At 42.7% G+C, this 25849-nt stretch overlaps 1 protein-coding gene across 1 annotated transcript in view; it reads right to left on the bottom strand.

Moving 5' to 3' along the window:
- The window catches only part of wdr27 (WD repeat domain 27), a gene marked incomplete at its 5' end in the record, with an annotated part of 155598 nt that overhangs the window by 48176 nt on the left and 81573 nt on the right, over positions 1-25849 (bottom strand). Inside the window, one exon of the mRNA XM_084141529.1 lies at positions 14783-14881. Within this exon, the coding sequence (XP_083997655.1) occupies positions 14783-14881 (99 nt within the window). The remainder of the gene's footprint in view (positions 1-14782; positions 14882-25849) is intronic.

Below are 25849 nucleotides of genomic sequence, written 5' to 3'. Positions count from 1 at the left end.
GTTTTCAGCAAATAAAGTAAGAAATAACACACAAAAAAATATATACTGCAAAGTTGGCTGGGAGCTAGGAACAGGGTGACCATGTCTGTCGGTGCCATCTTGTCTTCAGGTGTAGGGCAGTCTTCTTAGAGGCATATGCCACACAGCAGCAATGTACCAAACATTTGATGTTGAAGAAGAAAAACCCTCAGAATGGTTTGAGACTAGGGATGCTTCCACTTTGAGGTTTTGGCCTGGGCCCTCCTTAAAAGGATGTGTTTTTAAGCAAAATAAGGCAGGGAATCAATCCAACATAGATTAACAGCCTACACACAGCGATATACTTTTTAAGGCAATTTGCACGATGTCCGCAGCGATCACGTCCACAAATGGCCAACTGTGGTTTATCTCCATGATCATCAACAATCAACAAAGTGCATATTCTCTCCCACAAAAATTCCATGTTTTCACATTCATCTGACACATACCCCACTAAATAAGAGCATGGTGGAGTTGCATATTAGGGCCTGTTTTCTTATTCCAGTTTGAATAATCAGTCATCAATGATTTGATTGCCAAAAAATACCTCTACCTGAGGATCCTTTCCCGGCATTATGTTGAGGAGACTTTATGAAATATAGTTTATTGATGTGTTTCCACTTTCCAGAATATAAATGTTTATCTTTATCAATCTCTTCCTCCCCTATCTGCTGTGAGTCAGTCATCTTCCCCTTTGAGCCCAACCTTTTCCAGTTACCTGTTAACTAATGGATTTAACAGCGACTGACTACACTGCCAGGGACTAAACGTTATGTAACTCCCATAAAAACAAACTTTTAAATCACTAATAATAAATCCTCTGATACAACACATTGGAAACATTGAGATTTGAGCCAGAAACAAATATTTATCTGTTTTTCATGTTTGTTGGTAACATATCACAAAGCGCTCAGGACTAATATATTTTGCAGGCAGAACAGACGTTAATATCTCCAATCAACTGACCTAAAAACAAACATAAATCTATGAATACCTATAAAGTAAGACTTTGAACGTTTCAAAAATATACTATTCAGGACAAGAACAAATTATATTTTACGAGCCTCCCCAAAACTGCTAAAGTGAAGCAGCTGCGTACGTGCTTCACTTGTAAAACCTGTCACTTATCTTATCAGCCATGTTTAGGATGTTTGGAAGCTAAGAATAGGACTGAACTACTTATAAGCAAAAGGACAGGGATACTTACTGAGAAAAAGTTTTACTTTACCTGGCTACCGCTCTGCATAAGAGCGTCTGCTAAATGGCTAAAATGTAAATGTACTGACAGGGAGGGAGTAGATATGAGGGGCTAGGGCAGTATTAGTAATGATTACAGTAATGAATCTATCACAATGTAAACAACAGTTGTCATTCAAGACACATTACACACATTAAGTGGGGCAAGCAAATGACTACGTAGTGTTGTAACCTCATCTATCTACTGAAAAGCAATAACATCCATATCATCCAGAGTTTTATGGGCTGAATTCTTATTTTTAAGGGGGGTGGGGGGGGGGGTATTGTTCTGATAAAGAATGTGGAGAGCAGACAATCTTTTCAGCAGAGTTTTTTCAGCTAAACTTGTTTTGGTATACAGCTAAGGGATCGAGTTGTGATAAAGTAAGACAGTTGTGCTAAGCTCATGCCAATTTATAAATAAATTATGTTATTCAAGAATCAACCATAACTCATCTATCTGCTGAAGAGATTGTCTGCTCTCTGCATTCTTTATCAGGACAAAAAAGCCCCTTGCTTCCCTCCCTGACAGCGCCGACACTTGTTTTGGTATACAGCTAAGGGATGTGGCGGGGGGAAGCAAATGGCTTTTTTGTCCTGATAAAGATTTCGGAGAGCAGACAATCTCTTCAGCAGATGAGTTACAGTGAAAAGGTCTTGGCACCCCAACCTGTCCTGGAATCCAGGAGTAGTCTGTCTGAGGCTGATCGTCCCGTCTTTAAAGCTACAGTCTGGGATTCGTTTTTCAGCTAAACGACAGACCCGCCACTTGTTTAGTTATACAGCGGCGCAGCGGTCTAAGGCACTGCATCTCAGTGCTTGAGGCGTCACTACAGACCTCCTGGTTCGATTCCAGGCTGTATCACAACCGGCCGTGATTGGGAGTCCCATAGGGCGGCGCACAATTGGCCCAGCGTCGTCCGGGTTTGGCCGGTGTAGGTCGTCATTGTAAATAAGAATTTGTTCTTAACTGACTTGCCTAGTTAAATAAAGGTAAAATTAAAATAAAAAGTAAGAGAGTTGTGCTAAGCTCATGCCGATTCATAAGTTATATTCTACAAGAATCAATGGATAAATATCAAGAATTGAAATTACCCTTAAACAGATGTAGTCCCCTGTAGCTCAGTTGGTAGAGCATGGCACTTGCAACGCCAGGGTTGTGGGTTCGTTTCCCACGGGGGGCCAGTATGAAAATGTAAGTCGCTCTGGATAAGAGCGTCTGCTAAATGACGTAAATGTAATTCCGAGGAGTGAGGCATGTCTTCTGCAGCTGCTCTGTGGGCCAGAGAGAGGAGTAGTATTTGTATTTATTATGGATCCCCATTAGCTGCTGCCAAGGCAGTTATACCATTTTTAATACATTCATTACAGAATTCACAACACACTAAGTGTGTGCCCTCAGACCCATACTCTACTACCACATATCAACAACACAAAGTCCATGTGTACACATACAGTGGGGAAAAAAAGTATTTAGTCAGCCACCAATTGTGCAAGTTCTCCCACTTAAAAAGATGAGAGAGGCCTGTAATTTTCATCATAGGTACACGTCAACTATGACAGACAAATTGAGAAAAAAAAATACAGAAAATCCCATTGTAGGATTTTTAATGAATTTATTTGCAAATTATGGTGGAAAATAAGTATTTAGTCACCTACAAACAAGCAAGATTTCTGGCTCTCACAGACCTGTAACTTCTTCTTTAAGAGGCTCCTCTGTCCTCCACTCGTTACCTGTATTAATGGCACCTGTTTGAACTTGTTATCAGTATAAAAGACACCTGTCCACAACCTCAAACAGTCACACTCCAAACTCCACAATGGCCAAGACCAAAGAGCTGTCAAAGGACACCAAAAACAAAATTGTAGACCTGCACCAGGCTGGGAAGACTGAATCTGCAATAGGTAAGCAGCTTGGTTTGAATAAATCAACTGTGGGAGCAATTATTAGGAAATGGAAGACATACAAGACCACTGATAATCTCCCTCAATCTGGGGCTCCACGCAAGATCTCACCCCGTGGGGTCAAAATGATCACAAGAACGGTGAGCAAAAATCCCAGAACCACACGGGGGGACCTAGTGAATGACCTGCAGAGAGCTGGGACCAAAGTAACAAAGCCTACCATCAGTAACACACTACGCCGCCAGGGACTCAAATCCTGCAGTGCCAGACGTGTCCCCCTGCTTAAGCCAGTACATGTCCAGGCCCGTCTGAAGTGCATTTGGATGATCCAGAAGAGGATTGGGAGAATGTCATATGGTCAGATGAAACCAAAATATAACTTTTTGGTAAAAACTCAACTCGTCATGTTTGGAGGACAAAGAATGCTGAGTTGCATCCAAAGAACACCATACCTACTGTGAAGCATGGGGTTGGAAACATCATGCTTTGGGGCTGTTTTTCTGCAAAGGGACCAGGACGACTGATCCGTGTAAAGGAAAGAATGAATGGGGCCATGTATCGTGAGATTTTGAGTGAAAACCTCCTTCCATCAGCAAGGGCATTGAAGATGAAACGTGGCTGGGTCTTTCAGCATGACAATGATCCCAAACACACCGCCCGGGCAACGAAGGAGTGGCTTCGTAAGAAGCATTTCAAGGTCCTGGAGTGGCCTAGCCAGTCTCCAGATCTCAACCCCATAGAAAATCTTTGGAGGGAGTTGAAAGTCTGTGTTGCCCAGCGACAGCCCCAAAACATCACTGCTCTAGAGGAGATCTGCATGGAGGAATGGGCCAAAATACCAGCAACAGTGTGTGAAAACCTTGTGAAGACTTACAGAAAACGTTTGACCTGTGTCATTGCCAACAAAGGGTATATAACAAAAGTATTGAGAAACTTTTGTTATTGACCAAATACTTATTTTCCACCATCATATGCCAATAAATTCATTAAAAATCCTACAATGTGATTTTCTGAAAAAGAAATTCTCATTTTGTCTGTCACAGTTGACGTGTACCTATGATGAAAATTACAGGCCTCTCTCATCTTTTTAAGTGGGAGAACTTGCACAATTGGTGGCTGACTAAATACTTTTTTTCCCCACTGTATAGTGCCTATGTTATCAAGTGTGTGTATGCATGTGTCTGTTCCTATGTTTGTGTTGCTTCACAGTCCCCGCTGTTCCATAAGGTGTATTTGTATCTATTTTTTAAAAATCTGATTCTACTGCTGGCATCAGTTACCTGATGTGGAATAGAGTTCCATGTAGTCATGGCTCTATGTAGTACTGTGCACCTCCCATAGTTTGTTCTGGACTTGGGGACTGTGAAGAGACCTCTGGTGGCATGTCTTGGGGGGTATGCATGGGTGTCTGAGCTGTGTGCTAGTCGTTTAAACAGACAGCTCGGTGCTTTCAACATGTCAATACCTCTCACAAATACAAGTAGCGATGAAGTCAATCTGTCCACATGATTTATTACAAGATTTAGTTGAGGTTTAGGTTTTAGTGAATGATTTGTCCCAAATACAATGCTTTTAGTTTTGGAAATATTTAGGACTAACTTATTTCTTGCCACCCATTCTAAAACTAACTGCAGCTCTTTGTTAAGTGTTGCAGTCATTTCATTTGCTGTAGTAGCTGACATGTATAGTGTTGAGTCATCCACATTCATAGACACACTGACTTTACTCAAAGCCAGTGGCATGTCATTAGTAAAGTTTGAAAAAAGTAAGGGGCCTAAACAGCTGCCCTGGGGAATTCCTGATTCTACCTGGATTAGTGCTGTCTGCTGGCGCCATATGAAGTCATTAAGAAACATAGGCTGTGCGTACCAAATTGCACCCTATTCCCTATATAGTGCACTACTTTTGACCAGGGCCAGTAGGGCCCCTATTCACTATATAGGGAATACAGTGCCATTTGGAACACAGACATAGCTTTCCTCTCAGAAAGGTGTTGAGGAAGAGCCAAGCAGTGATGGAAGGAAAGGTGAATATTAAGACAATAACGTCAGCATGGAAAGAGGAGACTCGTTTCCAGAATAAGTTGAAATCTTTCTCTCCCTTCTGTCCCAAAGAGGACTATGATCACCTGACTGTAAAAACTGATATTACCTTAGACACTGAGGCACCCTATAGTTCTCCTTCAAAAGTTGTTGACTAACCTAATTGGTACTGGCTGTTGACAAAGTCTAACAGTAGCCTATTCTATTCTAAAAGCAACCAATCCTGACATGAACACATAATAAACACAAGCCAAGTCAACCTGGATACCATCATCTCTTCAACTCTTAAACTTTCCCTCTGAGTACTGTTGAACAGTGAGTTATACAACCTTTATGTGATTTAAACACTGACTAAGTCTCCACTCCAGGCTTTTGGACCAAGTCCTGATCTTTAATGATCCTAGAGGGCTTCCATATTCTCCCAACAAGAAGACTTATGATATCAGGGGATCTCATAGGAACAAAGCATGTCAAGGAACTTTCAATGTTCTGTATCCACCACTTCAGATGAGGTCCAACATCTCCTCCTGAACCTGAAGTCATCAAGACAGGATGACAGAGGCACTCAATCCGTTTTACAACTCTCACCTCACATGCTGATGGAAAGGAACACTTTGGCCTAACATCCCCTCAAGTCAAGTCGGGTTAACGGGGGCCTCTAGGGCACTGCTTCTTTCCTCAATAGCAGTGACGTTAATCACCACACAACTAAATAACTAAACCGGCTACCAGTCTTACTAAAAGTAGCCTCGTTCTATCATTCTGTCTCTGTTTAGGGTCTAACACAGCTCAGTGTGAAACTGTACTGTACCTCAAACTATCATCGCTTCAAACACCCTGAAGGTGCATTATGTTTTTTGATACCAGCACTAGGATTAAACTGAACCCTGAAGCTCTGAAATCCGAGGTAGACATTATAAATAGCCCTAGCACTGATGGACTAAACAGAGACAGGAGTGAAAGTGGAGCTGGAGGAAGCAGAGTAGTTGGAGAGCATGTTGATTTACAGGTAAGAAAGGCTTGTGCTATGGCGCTGAGTGTTCTCTGGACACACTGCTTAGTGGGGTATTAAACATCCCCAGGGTGGTATTTAGCACACACGCATATGCATGCACGCACGCACACACGCATGAACACACACACACACACATGCACACACTCCTTGAAGATGACACTGCATTGGATAGCAGCAGCCTTACAGGCTCCTGACCAATTCTGCTATTTTGTCAATTTTTTTTACTCTGATCTTATATTTTGGGCAAATAATGTCTCTGCCATCATTTCCTATAACCGAAAACAGCTTCTGGATATCAGAACAGCGATCACTAACCTCGGTTTGGATGAAAAACATTTATTCAACGAGTCGGCAGCTCTGGACGTTCCGCTGACTCCGGACCAGGCCTTTTATTTAATTATTTTTACCTTTATTTTAACAAATGTGCTCTGTATATACAACATAAATATACACTTTATACCCAAACACACATTAAAATACAAAAATACAGTCATGGGAAGCACAAATAAAACATCACAAATCATCCAGAAAAACAGTTACATTCATCCACAAATAAGTCCCCAATCAATACTTTAAATTGCCCGAATGGCACTGAAACATCAAGATGCAATGTATTTTGAATTTTGTTCCAGCAATACGGTGCATTAAACTAAAAGCAGATTTACCTGGCTCAGTGGAGACCCTAGGAACCTCAAGAGCAACTCAGGTGTACCTGTGGATGTATTTCAAGGCCTACCTTCAAACTCAGTGCCTCTTTGCTTGACATCATGGGAAAATCAAAAGAAATCAGCCAAGACCTCAGAAAAATAATTGTAGACCTCCACAAGTCTGGTTCATCCTTGGGAGCAATTTCCAAACACCTGAAGGTACCACGTTCATCTGTACAAACAATAGTATGCAAGTATAAACACCATGGGACCACGCAGATGTCATACCGCTCAGGAAGGAGACGCGTTCTGTCTCCTAGAGATGAACGTACTTTGGTGCGAAAAGTGCAAATCAATCCCAGAACAACAGCAAAGGACCTTGTGAAGATGCTGGAAGAAACAGGTACAAACAGTCGTGGTCAAAAGTTTTGAGAATGACACAAGTATTGGTCTTCACAAAGTTTGCTGCTTCAGTGTTTTTAGATATTTCTGTCAGATGTTACTATGGTATACTGAAGTATAATTACAAGCATTCCATAAGTGTCACAGGCTTTTATTAACAATTACATTAAGTTTATGCAAAGAGTCAATATTTGCAGTGTTGACCCTTCTTTTTCAGAATTTGTGGGTTATGTTTGTCCACCCGCCTCTTGAGGATTGACCACAAGTTCTCAATGGGATTAAGGTCTGGGGAGTTTCCTGGCCATGGACCCAAAATGTCTATGTTTTGTTCCCCGAACCACTTAGTTATCACTTTTGCCTTATAGCAAGGTGCTCCATCATGCTGGAAAATGCATTGTTCGTCACCAAACTGTTCTTGGATGGTTGGGAGAAGTTGCTCTCGGAGGATGTGTTGGTACCATTCTTTATTCATGGCTGTGTTCTTAGCCAAAATTGTGAGTGAGCCCACTCCCTTGGCTGAGAAGCAACCCCACACATGAATGGTCTCAGGATGCTTTACTGTTGGCATGACACATGACTGATGGTAGCGCTCACCTTGACAAGCTTTTTTCCGGATGACCCAAACAATCTGAAAGGGGATTCATCAGAGAAAATGACTTTACCCCAGTCCTCAACAGTCCAATCCCTGTACCTTTTGCAGAATATCAGTCTGTCCCTGATGTTTTTCCTGGAGAGAAGTGGCTTCCTCGCTGCCCTTCTTGACACCAGGCCATCCTTCAAAAGACTTTGCCTCACTGTGCGTGCAGATTTAGGAGACGGTCCTGGCGCTTGCTGGACCTTCTTGGGCGCCCTGAAGCCTTCTTCACAACAATTGAACCGCTCTCCTTGAAGTTCTTGATAATCCGATAAATGGTTGATTTAGGTGCAATCTTACTAGCAGCAATATCCTTGCCTGTAAAGCCCTTTTTGTGCAAAGCAATGATGACAGCACGTGTTTCCTTGCAGGTAACCATGGTTAACAGAGGAAGAACAATGATTTCAAGCACTACCCTCCTTTTAAAGCTTCCAGTCTGTTATTCTAACTCAATCAGCATGACAAAGTGATCTCCAGCCTTGTCCTCGTCAACACTCTCACCTGTGTTAACGAGAGAATCACTGACATGATGTCAGCTGGTCCTTTTGTGGCAGGGCTGAAATGCAGTGGAAATGTTTTTTGGGGATTAAGTTAATTTTCATGGCAAAGAGGGACTTTGCAATTAATTGCAATTCATTTGATCACTCTTCATAACATTCTGGAATATATGCAAATTGCCATCATAAAAACTGAGGCAGCAGACTTTGTGAAAATGTATATTTGTGTCATTCTCAAAACTTTTGACCACAACTGTATATCCACAGTAAAACGAGTCCTATATCGACATAACCTGAAAGGCCACTCAACAAGGAAGAAGCCACTCCTCTCAAACCGCCATAAAAAGCCAGACTACGGTTTGCAACTGCACATGGGGAAAAAGATCGTACTTTATGGAGAAATGTCCTCTGGTCTGATTAAACAAAAATAGAACTGTTTGGCCATAATGACCATCGTTATGTTTGGAGGAAAAAGGAGGTTATTGGAAGCCGAACAACACCATCCCAACCGTGAAGCACGGGGCTGGCAGCATCATGCTGTGGGGGTGCTTTGCTGCAGTAGGAACTGGTGCACTTCACAAAATAGATGGCATCATGAGGAATTAAAATTATGTGGATATATTGAAGCAACATCTCAAGACATCAGTCAAGAAGTTTAAGCTTGGTCGCAAATGGGTCTTCCAAATGGACAATGACTCCAAGCATACTTCCAAAGTTGTGGCAAAATGGCTTAAGGACAACAAAGTCAAGGTATTGGAGTGGCCATCACAAAGCCCTGACCTCAATCCTATAGAACATTTGTGGGCAGAACTGAAAAAGTGTGTGCGAGCAAGGAGGCCTACAAACCTGACTCAGTTACACCAGCTCTGTCAGGGTGAATGGGCCAAAATTCACCCAACTTATTGTGGGAGGCTTGTGGAAGGCTACCCGAAACGTTTGACCCAAGTTAAACAATTTTAAGGCAATGCTACCAAATAATAATTGAGTGTGTGTAAACTTTTGACCCACTGGGAATGTGATGAAATAAATAAAATATGAAATAAATATTATTCTGACATTTCACATTCTTAAAATAAAGTGGTGATCCTAACTGACCTAAGACAGGGACTTTTTACTAGGATCAAAAGTCAGGAATTGTGAAAAACTGATTTTAAATGTATTTGGCTAAGGTGTTACACAGGAAGCGGCACAGGTCCTAATCCAGGCACTTGTCATCTCCCGTCTGGACTACTGCAACTCGCTGTTGGCTGGCCTCCCTGCCTGTGCCATTAAACCCCTACAACTCATCCAGAATGCCGCAGCCCGTCTGGTGTTCAACCTTCCCAAGTTCTCTCACGTCACCCCCCTCCTCCGCACACTCCACTGGCTTCCAGTTGAAGCTCGCATCCGTTACAAGACCATGGTGCTTGCCTATGGAGCAGTGAGGGGAACGGCACCTCTGTACCTTCGGGCTCTGATCAGTCCCTACACCCAAACGAGGGCATTGCGTTCATCCACCTCTGGCCTGCTGGCTCCCCTTGTCCCTACACCCAAACGAGGGCATTGCGTTCATCCACCTCTGGCCTGCTGGCTCCCCTTCCTCTGCGGAAGCATAGTTCCCGCTCAGCCCAGTCAAAACTGTTCGCTGCTCTGGCACCCCAATGGTGGAACAAGCTCCCTCACGACGCCAGGACAGCGGAGTCACTCACCACCTTCCGGAGACATTTGAAACCCCACCTCTTTAAGGATTACCTGGGATAGGATAAAGTAATCCTTCTACCCCCCCCCCCCCCCCCAAAAAAAAATTGTAAAGTGGTTTTCCCACTGGCTATAGGGTGAATGCACCAATTTGTGAGTCGTTCTGGATAAGAGCGTCTGCTAAATGACGTAAATGTGCCCTTGAGCAAGGCACTTAACCCTAATTGCTCCTGTAAGTCGCTCTGGATAAGAGCGTCTGCTAAATGACTAAAATGTAAAATGTAATGTAAATGTGTGTGTAAACCTCTGACTTCAAATGTATATGAAGTTGACCATTTTTAACATATTGACCAATGGTGTTAATAGAGAACTCGAAAGAGGAAGCACTGGCGAAAGAGAGGCAGGCGAGCCGGCACCCTTTAAAAGACTACGTCGGCGAGCAAATATGCCGTCATTGCCCTCTGTTTTATTGGTGAACGTGCAATCATTGGAGAACCAACTGGATGAGCTCAGTTCAAGACTATCCTATCAACGGGACCTGACAAACGGCAATATCCTATGTTTCTCAGCATCGTGTCTGAATGAGGACATGGATATACTGTACATCTCAACGGTTTTTCTATGCATCGTCAAGAATGGACGGCAGACTCGGGTAAGACGAAGGGAGGAGGGGTGTGTTTCTTTGTTAACAACAGCTGGTGTGCGATATCTAATTTTAAGGAAGTCTCAAGTTTTTGCTCGCCTGAGTTAGAATACCTCATGATAAGCTGCAGACCATACTATTTACCAAGAGAGTTTTCATCTATATTTTTCGTAGCTGCCTATTTACCACCACAAACCGATGATGGCACTAAGACCGCACTCAACGAGCTGTATAGGGCCATAAGCAAACAAGAAAATGCACATTCAGAGACTGCGTTTTTCGTAGCCGGTGATTTTAATTCAGGGAAACGGAAATTTGTTTTACCTCATTTTTACTAGCATGTCACCTGTGCAACTAGAATGAAAAAACTCTAGATCACCTTTATTGCATACACAGAAACACATACAAGGCCCTCCCTCGCCATCCATTTGGCAAATCAGACCATAACTCTATCCTCATGCTTTCTGCATACAAGCAAAAACTCAAACAGGAAGTACCAGTGATGCACTCAATACAGAAGTGGTCCGATGGATGCTAAGCTACAGGACATTTTTGCTAGCACAGATTGGAATATGTTCCGGGATCTCACTCTCTATAGCCGATGTGAGTAAGACCTTTAAGCAGGTTAACATTCGCAAGGCCGCGGCCCAGACGGAATACCAGGATGCGTACTCAGAGCATGCGCTGACCAGCTGGCAAGTATCTTCACCGACATTTTCAACCTATCCCTGACCCGGTCTGTAATACCAACTTGTTTCATGCAGACAACCATAATACCCGTGCCCAAGACCGCCAAGGTAACCTGCCTAACTGACTATTGCCCTGTAGCACTCACATCTATAGCCTTGAAATGCTTTGAAATCACATCAACACCATCATCCCAGACACCCTGAACCCACACCAATTCACATACCGCCCCAACAGATCGACAGATGACACAATCTCTATTGCGTTCCACACTGCCCTCACCCACCTGGACAAAAGGAATACCTATGTAAAAATGCTGTTCATTGACTACAGCTCAGCATTCAACACCATAGTCTCCTCCAAGCTCATCACCAAGCTCAGGACCCTGGAACTGATCACCTCATTCTGCAACTGGATCCTGGACCACAGAAGGTGAGGGTATGCAACAACACATCCGCCACGCTGACCATCAACACGGGGGCCCCTCAGGGGTGTGTGCTTAGTCTCCTTCTGTACTCCCTGTTCACCCACGACTGCGTGGCCATGCACAACTCCAACACCATCATCAAGTTTGCTGACGACACAGCGGTGGTAGGACCAGGGTTTGTACAGACAGTGGCAAGTTAAATTCAAGGACTTTTAAGTACTTTTTCAAGCGCTAATATTTATTTTCAAGGACCATCGATTTGTAATAGTTCATATTATGCAATGGTTTCTAGTCGCCACCAGATGGCAGTATATCGCCACAACCTCATGACAAAAAAGCTCTGGTGGTTATTGCAGAGAAAAAGTCACATAATGTAGAATTGGCGCCAGCGCAGGATGCAGCGTTGTGTCTTTCACCTTTCATGTGGCTCTTTAGGGCCAATTCACCCATGCTCGCAATGTCAAAGTCTGACAAATGTTTTGCACCTTGGGTTGGTTGGGTCCGGCATTTTAGCTATCGATGTGACTTTTGGAGGCGCCTAATCAGTCAGTTCTGTACCTGCCTGGCTGAGTGGCAGTGTGGGTGGAATCAGCAAGCTCGCCTGGCAACCACATCGCGAAACACGTGAGGAAATAAAACTCGGTAGTCTGTCTGGAAATTAATTTGCAAGACCAATACATTTTTCTAATATTTTTCATAAACATATTTCATCATTATCTGTTCTCTCATTTTAATTCAAGTACTTTTCAAAGTGCCAAATTCAAGTATTTTAAGCACCTCAAGCACCTTGTACGAACCCTGTAGGACTGATCACCGACGACAATGAGGCAGCCTATAGGGAGGAGGTCAGAGACCTGGCAGACCATTAGTACAAAGTGGGATTCAGCTCATTTTCCTTTCCATGGAATCCACACAGCAGACATTACCAGACCTGGGTTCAAATACTTATCGAAATACTTTCAATTAACTTGATTAACTTGAATATAACCAATGGTATAGTTCCAAAATTGCAAACCCCACCCATCTGGCACCCCGGGCAGGCTCAAGCAAACACTCAAAGTATTTGAAAAAACAAACAAATACCATTATTTGAACCCAGGTCTGTAATCCTGGGGGTTCTCTATGGAATCCAACACAGCAGCAGACATCACAGTGTGTTTTTGTATGCTGGGCCTCCCTCTGAGGCTGTGTCCAATATCCGACTGATAGGAGAGCAAGTCCAAGGGGAGCAGGACAAAAACATAAACCAGAGGCCTTATTCTAGGTCTGTTTTATGCATTACCACCATTTTCAGACTGACTTGAGTCCGTACGGATATTTATTTTACAATAACATAACAAGAGAGGGAGCGAGGTGAGTTGGAGGAAGTACACTACATGAGCAATACTATGTGGACACCTGCTCGACGAACATATAATTCCAAAATCATGGGCAATAATATGGAGTTGGTCACTCCTTTGCTGCTATAACAGCCTCCACTCTTCTGGCAAGGCTTTCTACTAGATGTTGGAACATTGCTGCAGGGACTTGCTTCCATTCAGCCACAAGAGCATTAGTGAGGTCAGGCACTGATGTTGGGCGATTATTCCTGGCTCACAGTCGGCGTTCCAATTCATCCCAAAGGTGTTCGATGGGGTTGAGATCAGGGCTCTGTGCAGGCCAGTCAAGTTCTTCCACACTGATCTCGACAAAACATTTCTGTATGGACCTCGCTTTGTGAAAGGGGGCATTGTCATGCTGAAACAGGAAAGGGCCTTTCCCAAACTGTTGCCGCAAAGTTGGAAGCACAGAATCGTCTAGAATGCCATTGTATGCTGTAGCGTTAAGACTTCCATTCACTGGAACTAAGGGGCCTAACACGAACCATGAAAAACAGCCCCAGACCATTACTCCTCCTCCACCAAACTTTACAGTGCATTGGGGTAGGTAGCGTTCTCCTGGCATCCGCCAAACCCAGATTAGTCTGTCGGACTGCAAGATGGTGAAGTGTGATTCATCACTCCAGAGAATGCGTTTCCACTGCTCCAGAGTCCAATGGCAGCGAGCTTTTCACCACTCCAGCCGACGCTTGGTATTGCGCATGGTGATCTTAGGCTTGTGTGCGGCTGCTCGGCCATGGAAACCCATTTCATGAAGCTCCCGACGAACAGTTATTGTGCTGACGTTGCTTCCAGGGGCAGTTTGGAACTCGGTAGTGAATGTTGCAACCGAGGACAGACTATTTTTACGCGATACGCGCTTCAGCATTCAGCGATCCCGTTCTGCGAGCTTGGGTGGCCTACCACTTTGCGACTGAGCCATTGTTGCGCCTAGACGTTTCCACTTCACAATAACAGTACTTACAGTTGACTGGGGCAGCTCTAGCAGGGCAGATATTTGACAAACTGACTTGTTGGAAAAGTGGCATCCTATGACAGTGCCACGTTGAAAGTCACTGAGCTCTTCAGTGAGGCCATTCTACTGCCAATGTTTGTCTATGGAGATTGCATGGCTGTGTGCTCGATTTTATACACCTGTCAGCAACGGGTGTGGCTGAAATAACCGAATCCACTAATTTGAAGGGGTGTCCATATACTTTTGTATATATAGTGTATATGTACAAGGGAAGTCTGAGTGAGAGAGAGAGAGAGAGAGAGAGAGAGAGGGGAAGAGAGAGAGAGAGAGAGAGAGAGAGAGAGAGAGAGAGAGAGAGAGAGAGAGAGGAGAGAGAGAGAGAGAGAGAGAGAGAGAGAGAGAGAGAGAGAGAGAGAGAGAGAGAGAGAGAGAGAGAGAGAGAGAGAGAGAGAGAGAGAGAGAGAGAGAGAGAGAGAGAGAGAGAGAGAGAGAGAGAGAGAGAGAACTGGAGGTGTATATGTGAATATGGACAGGTAATATAAAGACAGACCGAGAAGAAGACAATAGAATGCGGAGGAGAGAGGGTGTAATTTTAAGAGGCGATTGGCCAGTCCTCACCTCAGGTGTAGCAGGGTTAAAGGTCACGTTGAGGATGGTGTCTGAGTGTCTCTGGAGCTTGTGGAGGTAGCTGCTGCTGCGGACATCATACACATAGGCCTGCAGAGAGGAGAAAATGGGTCAAGGAGGTACATTTAATATTTTAGTAGAATAACTTTGCTGCTGATGTCAAACCGTAGAGTATAAGGTAGTTCATCTGTAACTTATAAACCTTCAAAAGAAGTTTACAGTTTACAGTTTAGTCATTTAGCAGACGCTCTTATCCAGAGCGACTTACAGTTAGTGCATACATTATTATTTTATATATATTTTTTCATACTGGCCCCCCCGTGGGAATCGAACCCACAATCCTGGCGTTGCAAACGCCATGCTCTACCAACTGAGCTACATCCCTGCCAGCCATTCCCTCCCCTACCCTTGACGACACTGGGCCAATTGTGCGCCACCCCATGGGTCTGAATACTGCAGAAGAGGACCAACATAATAATGTCTGTAGGTATTAGATTGTTGTGTACAGTTTGGATGGATAGGATCTAAGTTTCTACTCCAATCTCTTCTCCACTAACAAACTGACAAACAAAAGTAAAGAGACTTTTCACAGTGTGTAAAAAATAACTGAGGGGAAGAAAGAACAGTGAGTGAAAGATAGTGGGAGAGGAGGAAGAGGAGGAGGAGGAGGGATGAGGAGGAGGAGGAGGAGGGAAAGGAAGGAGGAGGAGGAGGAGGGGGGAGGAGGAGGAGGAGGAGGAGGGGGGAAAGGAAGGAGGAGGAGGAGGAGGAGGAGGAGGAGGGAAAGGAGGGATGAGGAGGAGGAGGAGGAGGAGGAGGGAAAGGAGGGATGAGGAGGAGGGGGGACCATATGCCATGAACACAGATAAAACCAGATGTGGGGATGTTTGTTACCAGATGACGACTCATCAGATTCCTGCAGCTGCTTTTTATTAGGCTTCCCTGAAAAAGGCTCCGGCTAGTGCTCCCTAGAAGGGCCCATACCATGGTAGAGATTCAAAGCTACAGATACAGCCATAGAAATATAATCACTAGAATGGACATTCCTATTCAAGTCAACAGTCTGTGATGGGAAGGGTCCATGGGCAGAACCAGAATGATACAGAGCAAGATCTACAATCATAGAAATATAATTACTAGAATGGACATTCTCATTGATGCAGTCTGTTGGGCTTTGTCAGTTCTAATAATTATATTTCTGTACTACAGCATTTGCGGAGAGCACTGGTGCAGAGCACTGGTGCCTTACAGCCAGGCCAGAGCATCACATCAGGCAGTTGGAACAGGAAGGAATCCTCAGTGAAGGGTCCAGTCCTGCTACCTCACCACAGGGGTCCTCTGGCCCTGCACGCCTTGCCTCATTCCAGCCTGAGGCCCCCTATAGATCTCTACAACAGCTGTTGAGTAAGAGAGATAGGGGGCAACGAAACACACCTCTGGAGCCTAACATCAGGGCCTACAGTCTCATCATCTATGGCAATAATGGCCAGGTCTCCCTTGGGAAAGAGGTATATCCTTGGAATTGGTTAAATAAAGATTAAATCAAAATAAGATGGACAACATGCCGTATGGTGATACATTTTAAACTCAACGGATGGTCCAGGGCTCTACAGTGCGACCATTTTACTAGCATATGCACCTAAATATTTTCTTGTGTGACCTGGAATCTTTATGTAGGAGCACCAGAGTGCCTAGAACAATAAAGGATTCTAGCTTTAATATTTTACATTTTAGTCATTTTAGCAGACGCTCTTATCCAGAGCGACTTACAGTTAGTGAGTGCATAAATTTTTCATACTGGCCCCCCGTGGGAATCGAACCCACAACCCTGGCGTTGCAAGCGCCATGCTCTACCAACTGAGCTACACGGGACCATGTATATATCTTTCTTTGTGTGCAGCAACATTTTTCAACTTAGTGAAAAAGGTCAGTGCAGATTGCCGAGGTCATGCATGGTTATGATAATGAGCCTCATTTGTGACAACACTATGAATCAGTAGGGCCTACTAGCCTTATATTCACAACCTATAGACATAACTGTCTACTTACACTCAATACACAAAACATTAGGAAAACTTTCTTAATTTTGAGTTGCACCCCCTTTTGTCCTCAGAACAGCCTCAATTCATCAGGGCATGGAATCTACAAGGTGTCGAGAGCATTCCACAGGGATGCTGGCCCATGTTGACTCCAATGCTTCCCACAGTTGTGCCAAGTTGGCTGTATGTCCTTTGGGTGGTGGACCACTCTTGATACACATGGGAAACTGTTGAGCGTAAAAAACCTAGCAGCGTTGCAGTTCTTGACACACTTAAACAGGTGCGCCTGGCACCTACTATCATACCCCGTTCAAAAGGAACTTCAATCTTTTTTCTTGCCCATTCACCCTCTGAATGGCACACATACACAATCCATGTCTCAATTGTCTCAAGGCTTAAAAATCCTTCTTTAACCTGTCTCCTCCCCTTAATTTACAATGATTGAAGTGGATTTAACAGGTGACATCAATAAGGGATCATAGCTTTCAGCTGGATTCACCTGGTCAGTCTATGTCATGGAGTGTTTTGTACACTCAATGTACAGTGGGGGAAAAAAGTATTTAGTCAGCCACCAATTGTTCATGTTCTCCCACTTAAAAAGATGAGAGAGGCCTGTAATTTTCATCATAGGTACACGTCAACTATGACAGACAAATTGAGGAAAAAAATCCAGAAAATCACATTGTAGGATTTTTTATGAATTTATTTGCAAATTATGGTGGAAAATAAGTATTTGGTCACCTACAAACAAGCAAGATTTCTGGCTCTCACAGACCTGTAACTTCTTCTTTAAGAGGCTCCTCTGTCCTCTACTCGTTACCTGTATTAATGGCACCTGTTTGAACTTGTTATCAGTATAAAAGACACCTGTCCACAACCTCAAACAGTCACACTCCAAACTCCACTATGGCCAAGACCAAAGAGCTGTCAAAGGACACCAGAAACAAAATTGTAGACCTGCACCATGCTGGGAAGACTGAATCTGCAATAGGTAAGCAGCTTGGTTTGAAGAAATCAACTGTGGGAGCAATTATTAGGAAATGGAAGACATACAAGACCACTGATAATCTCCCTCGATCTGGGGCTCCACGCAAGATCTCACCCCGTGGGGTCAAAATGATCACAAGAACGGTGAGCAAAAATCCCAGAACCACACGGGGGGACCTAGTGAATGACCTGCAGAGAGCTGGGACCAAAGTAACAAAGCCTACCATCAGTAACACACTACGCCGCCAGGGACTCAAATCCTGCAGTGCAAGATGTGTCCCCCTGCTTAAGCCAGTACATGTCCAGTCCAGTCTGAAGTTTGCTAGAGTGCATTTGGATGATCCAGAAGAGGATTGGGAGAATGTCATATGGTCAGATGAAACCAAAATTGAACTTTTTGGTAAAAACTCAACTCGTCGTGTTTGGAGGACAAAGAATGCTGAGTTGCATGCAAAGATGTGTGTTTGGGATCATTGTCATGCTGAAAGACCCAGCCACGTTTCATCTTCAATGCCCTTGCTGATGGAAGGAGGTTTTCACTCAATCTCACGATACATGGCCCCATTCATTCTTTCCTTTACACGGATCAGTCGTCCTGGTCCCTTTGCAGAAAAACAGCCCCAAAGCATGATGTTTCCACCCCCATGCTTCACAGTAGGTATGGTGTTCTTTGGATGCAACTCAGCATTCTTTGTCCTCCAAACACGACGAGTTGAGTTTTTACAAAAATTTTGTATTTTGGTTTCATCTGACCATATGACATTCTCCCAATCCTCTTCTGGATCATCCAAATGCACTCTAGCAAACTTCAGACGGGCCTGGACATGTACTGGCTTAAGCAGGGGGACACGTCTGGCACTGCAGGATTTGAGTCCCTGGCGGCGTAGTGTGTTACTGATGGTAGGCTTTGTTACTTTGGTCCCAGCTCTCTGCAGGTCATTCACTAGGTCCCCCCGTGTGGTTCTGGGATTTTTGCTCACCGTTCTTGTGATCATTTTGACCCCACGGGGTGAGATCTTGCGTGGAGCCCCAGATTGAGTGGTCTTGTATGTCTTCCATTTCCTAATAATTGCTCCCACAGTTGATTTCTTCAAACCAAGCTGCTTACCTATTGCAGATTCAGTCTTCCCAGCCTGGTGCAGGTCTACAATTTTGTTTCTGGTGTCCTTTGACAGCTCTTTGGTCTTGGCCATAGTGGAGTTTGGAGTGTGACTGTTTGAGGTTGTGGACAGGTGTCTTTTATACTGATAACAAGTTCAAACAGGTGCCAATAATACAGGTAACGAGTGGAGGACAGAGGAGCCTCTTAAAGAAGAAGTTACAGGTCTGTGAGAGCCAGAAATCTTGCTTGTTTGTAGGTGACCAAATACTTATTTTCCACCATAATTTGCAAATAAATTCATTAAAAATCCTAAAATGCGATTTTCTGGAGAGAAAAATTCTCAATTTGTCTGTCATAGTTGAGGTGTACCTATGATGAAAATTACAGGCCTCTCTCATCTTTTTAAGTGGGAGAACTTGCACAATTGGTGGCTGACTAAATACTTTTTTTCCCCACTGTATGTTCCGGCCCCCTGATCATCCGCTCAAGAAACAATCGTCCCGCGGCTGAATCTAGTTGATGATCCCTGACCTACAGCCTCACATTACCTATAGCAGTTAACTGGACAGCATGCCATGTCATGATCCATTTAAGGTGTGGGATGCTTATTACCAAGGACTGGGATTTGTTTTTCACACATGCTGTGGGCTCAGGGTGTTGGGACAGTGACACATTGGTGGTGATGAGTTTACTAAAACTGGGAGGACAAACTGAGCTCTAAAAGCAATTAAAAGTATCTATGTTTTCCCTCAACATTGGGAGTTGTGTGAGCTGAACATCCAACTTTACAGTTATAGTCCATACACACTGAATCCTGAAGCCTTCTGATAACAGCTATGTTCCAGTGTACCATACCAATTAATTTGCATTAACACATGTAACCACATTGGAATTATATCTAATCTTGCCTACATTCTGTTCCTATTTGACTGGGTGGAAACTGTGTCATATGATATAGGCCCTTACACAATTTCAATTTTTAGGGAGTCTTTTTGGGGGGTGTTCAGTTCTTTTTTTTGAGTTCTTTTTCCATGATTGTCTTGTTAAATATGAAGACAAATACAAATGCCTCTGGCTAACGGTACTCTCAGGGCGGTCACAAATAAGGTACGGTGTAGCTCACTACCGTATATGCTTCACCAAGCTCCACCGGTCTCCAAGAAATGGCTGGAAGCGTCCACTCTCAAAGGAGATGCTCTCAAACTTCTGTTGCTTCACAGAGAGAAGACGAGTCCCTGCGATTAATAATCCGACAACCATCAGCATTCATATATTATTCCACTGCTTTCACCAAACACACAGAAGAAAAAAAGGAAGGTAAAGCTTCAGAAAAAGCTTGGATCTCTTACAGACACAGTTTGACACTCACTAGTCTGGAAAAGTAATTAAAACAACTCTGCCTTAACAAAAACTTTGCATCGGACTTCAATGCAAAAAAGACCATAAAAGGCGCTATATGGACAGAAGATGTTATATCCTCCCCTCAAAAACAAATGGGTTGAAGGCAGGAATGCACTGTTCAGGTCTTTTGCTCAACTGAGAGCTAAAAGGAATAAGTCAAGTAAGTCAACGTTGAAGGTGAATTAGTGTAGCAGTCAATACCATTTAGACTGAATGAGCAAGAGGTGTGATCAGGGCAAAAAAAAAAAAGTATAATTGGTAGCACTGGTGCTCCCAATTTATAAAAGATAGGAGCACAATAAAAAATGTTTTTAATCGATTGAGATATAACCTGTATTGGGCCTATATGTAATCTAGCTACATCTGAAGCACATGTTGTGCCCTAGAAACTAACATGTAACCCTGTAAATACATTTGTTTATCATAAAAAACTAAAATATGGATACAAATACCTGTCATTGACATGATATCATTTGTGGAATATAAGGTTTGAGTAAAAGCACTATTTTCCTATTGAGATGAATTACAGTGAAAATTATACACTGTCTCTATAAAAACATTGTTTGTGAGGGATCAAATCAAATTTTATTGGTTGCACACATATTTTGCCAATGTTATCGCAGGTGCAGCGAAATGCATGTGTTTCTAGCTCCAACAGCACAGTAATACCTAACAATACAAAACAATACACACAAACCCAAAAAATAAAAGTAAAGGAATAAAGAAATATCAGGAATATAAATATACACTGAGTATACAAAATATATGCAACTCAATATTAGGAAGGTGTTCCTAATGTTTGATATACTCAGTGTATATGTATATGAAGGTGTGTACAGCAGTAGTTATATAGGATGACCCTTGACTAGAATACAGTATTATACATACTGTATGTACAGTGCATTAAGAAAGTGTTCATACCCATTCACTTATTCAACATTTTGTTGTGTTACAGCCCAAATTCAAAGTTTCTTCCTCATCCATCTACACACAAAGTTAAAACATGTTTTTAGAAATTCTAGCAAATTCATTGAAAAAAGAAACACAGAAATATATAATTTACATAAGTATTCACACCCCTGAGTCAATACTTTGTAAACGCACCTTTGGCAGCGATTACAGCTGTGAGTCTTTAAGTCTAAGAGCTTTCCACACCATTACTTGACCATTATCCTTTTCAAAATTCTTCAAACTCTGCCATATTGGTTGTTGATCATTGCTAGAAAACCATTTTCAGGTCTTGCCATATATTTTAAAGTAGATTTAAGTAAAAACTGTAACTCAGTCACTCAGGAACATTCACTGTCTTCTTGGTAAGCAACTCCAGTGTAGATTTGGCATTGTGTTTTAGGTTATTGTTCTGCTGAAAGGTGACTTCATCTCCCAATGTCTGGTGGAAAGCAGACTGAACCAGGTTTTCCTCTAGGATTTTGCCTGTGCTTAGCTCCATTCCGTTTCTTTTTTATCCTGAAAAACTCCCCAGTCCTTAACGATTACAAGCATACCCATAACATGATGCAGCCACCACTATGCTTGAAAATATGGAGAGTGGTACTCAGTAATGTGTTGTAATGGATTTGCCTCAGACATAACACTTTGTATTCAGGACAAAAAGTGAATTGCTTTGCCAAATCTGGATGCATGTTTTAGATTTTTTTTAATTCTGTACAGGCTTCCTTCTTTTCACTCTGTCAATTAGGTCAGTATTGTGGATAACTACAATGTTGTCCATCCTCAGTTTTCTCCTATCACAACCATTAAACTCTATAACTGCTTTAAAGTCACCATTGGCCTCATGATGAAATCAATGAGCGGTTTCCTTCCTCTCCGGCAACTGAGTTAGGAAGGACGCCTGTATCTTTGTAGTATCTGATTCTGATTCTCATCATTTCAAGTTTCACGATCTGAGACGGGTGGGGGACATGGTCTCGTTGAATTGACATGGAATGACCCCCATGTTTTATACCTGAGCCCCGTCAGGTCATCAGACCAAAAAGCCAGACTCAACTGTGTAAGTGGCCTCTCATCTTTCTACAAACATCTAAACTGTATGACCAGCCTTTCATCATTCTACAAACATCTAAACTGTGTAACCAGCCTCTCATCTTTCTATAAACATCTCTACATTTGTTGTTAGATGTACATCATGCATTGTAAATAACAAACAATCATGAGTTCATAAGTAAACGAACACCATTGAGATGAAGATTCAAGACAAAACATCAATCGAGACAGTTGATCGTGTCATCTGGCACAAAGATTTGGCTGAAGAACATGCTCGGTTATATTACAGATATATATCACTGAGTGAAGGGAGGGAAAAACGTATTCGTTTTGACCTCCAAAACCAGGGCAAGATTTATACTTGGAGAAAGAAGCATTCAAACCACATAGTTTAAGGTCTGGGTTTCTTATTACCAAACCACCAGGGTGCTATTCACTGTCTTTGCTCAGCAGCCATCTAAAATAAGCTTAATGACTGGACTGAGTGGTAGGCCTCTTAGGTTGTGATGGTTCCCAGGGCCTTGTACTTTCTATGTAACTAACATTTGAGTTACAGAGCTTGAGTTGAGTGTGCTTGACCCTCTCACCTACCTGACTAATTAAAATTGGTGGAAGCAATCCATCACATTTTAGTACATTGTCCTGACCAGCGAAATGTTGGACGGCAAGTGGACGCTTTCATGTCTTTCACTAACAACTCTTTTATACAAACTACATCTCTTACTGAGCCATGTTCCACACATGGCAAGAAGCTATGCTGAGCCAACTCTTTAAAATACTAAATTGAACAGTCATCTTCAAGGAATGGGACTCACCAGGCCACCAAAATAGCTTCTACATACATTCATATATTTTATCTGTACACCACAGCACGAGAACTGTGTTCAAGTCCTTTGTAGAACAAGAGAGTGCTTGGAAGAGAAATGTCAAAGTTAAAAGTTATAGGCCTATACTCAAGTGTTCAATGTTCTATTCAGTGCTCTAGCTTTAAAGAGAAATATTTGAAGGTTAAACTTATCATTAGTTCAGTGTTCTACTCTAGTGTTCTACTCTAGTGTTCTACTCTAGTGTTCTACTCTAGTGTTCTATTCAGTTCAATGTTCAATCGACTGTTTTACTGTTTAGTGGCCCTGAAGCCAATTAAACAGAACTTCCCAACAACTCTGTGTCTCAACACCACTGTGCTAGTGGACAACCATGGAATAGAAGTTCCACTGACTGTTGTCTTGGTTGGGAGGGATGAATTGTTGTGACGGATATACTCATCGGTTCTGGAGCAAGGCACTTAACCTCCCACAACTGCTCCAGGGGCACCGTAGTATGGCAGCCTCCTGCTCCAACTTGTATGTGTATGCATATGTGTGTCTTTCGTAAGGGTTGGGATAAAGTGGAAGTTACATTTTCATTGGACCTTGTGTACAATTGGACGGATAAACAGATCTTGATCTCTTGATCTATTCAGTGTTCTAATGGACTGTTTAGTGGTCTAGTGAGGTAAACAGAACTCCCGAGCTCTATTCTGTGTCTAAACACAATGACGACACTGGACAACCATGGAAGAAGTTCCAAGTTCCACTGACTAACTGTCATCTTCAGAAGAATTAATTCTGGTGACATCGTAGTAGTGTACTATTTCAAAATTATGTTCCAGTGTTCTGTTTTACTGTTCAGTGGCCTGTTTAGAAGGTTAACAGAACTCCCCAGCTCAACACGATGACTTCGCTGGACAATCAGGTAAGAAGTTCCACTGACTGTTGTCTTGGTTGGGAGGGATGAATTGTTGAGACAGTTCTGGCGCTGGTTTGGCACCAGTCATGGAGAGGATCAACCATTACAGAAAAAACACATGATTTCACATTGAACATCACATCATTTCACATGTTAAATCATGTGAAAACATGTATTTTAAGAACAACTAACTCGTGATCACATGTTCTTACATGTTATCACATTTTGCTTTACATGTTGTCACCAGTGGAGGCTGCTGAGGGGAGAACGGCTCATAATAATGGCTGGAACGGAGAGATTGGAATGGCATCAAACACATGGAAACCATGTGTTTGATACCATTCCACATATTCCGCTCCAGCCATTACCACGAGCCCGTCCCCCCCAATTAACATGCCACCAACCTCCTGTGGTTGTCACCTGTTATCACATTAACTTCACATAAGATCACATTTGATCACGTGATCACATAAAAACATGTGTTTTTGGAACACTTCACATGTATTCACGTGAAATTCATGTGTTTTTTTTCCGTAAGGGAACGCTAAACACAAAGCAGCTGCTCAATAAAAGACCAGAGATGAGATTTACTCACAAGTCTAGAGGAAAGACAGACACGATTGGAGAGAAAAAAAACTGTGAAGAAAGAGGGAAGAGAGAGCAAATAAAATGTGACAATGAACTTGGATTTGTGACCTCTACACATCGTTCAGGAATGAGCCCCTTTCGCTTTGCCATTTGGTAAAAATCTGAGGTGCGTGTGTGTATTTTGGCCTTTGAAGTTCCAATTTCATTACTCTCTTTGTTTCTCACACTCCCCGTCATGAATTCAAAAGCATTGGCTTTGGGTTTCCACCATTTTTAAATCCATGACGGGGAGAAGGGTGGATAATTGTTTTGTATAGCAAGAAGAGGGAAGGTTTAAAATGGAAGGTGTCAGTCATGGAAATAACATAATAGTATGTCCTGTGTATGTGCCATGTACAGTGCCATGTTTACCATGTACCATGTGTTAATCATGTATTGTACAACTACATACACCTGAACCACCAGCAGCACGTTTTTGTTTCATAGGCGGGTAACTAAGGCTATACTCCAACTGGCGGACCGTGATTTTTATTTGTTTCCTGAGCAAAAATAAAGAAGGGTATTATTATATATTTCTTTGGACATAAAATACTGTAAAAACACCAGCAAATCAGCTCCAAGGGATTTTAATTTTGGAAATCTGTTCCAAAGTATTCCCAAGCATAATAGAGAGATATATGTGATCGTATACAAATGTAAGCAAGGTTTGAAATTATTATGTTTTAATCAAATATGATATCTGTTTGAGCTTCTTGCGGTCAATTTGTAGTCAACAAATTATTAGTAATTATGTTCTGGCCCCCCGACCATCCGCTCAAGAAACAATACGCACTACAGTGCATCAACCTTTTCACCTGAGCGCTATACATTTCACAACATGTAGTTGAGCCCGTCCATAATATTATGTACACTGCAGTTACTGCAGCCCAGATGGCGCACAAGGCTTGTCGATAAAGTAAAGTCGGAGCTTTAGAAGTTACCCATAATAGTGTCATAACTCAATTTGAGCCTATAACTCGAACTGGACGCCAGCTCATAAAGTATACGCCCAGAACAGAAAGCATTCTTCTGCAAATCCATCTCTATCAGGAGATAAAAGGAAGAGAAGGCCTTGTACTGCAGTAAATTTGGACTGCTCTGTCTAGATGCCCTCTCACACACACATGCATACACGCACAAACACGTGCAAACAAATGAACGACAAACACA

Source organism: Coregonus lavaretus, assembly GCF_964263955.1.
Source record: "Coregonus lavaretus genome assembly, chromosome: 25".
NCBI lineage: Eukaryota > Metazoa > Chordata > Actinopteri > Salmoniformes > Salmonidae > Coregonus > Coregonus lavaretus.
This window is presented reverse-complemented; position numbering and strand designations above follow the sequence as displayed.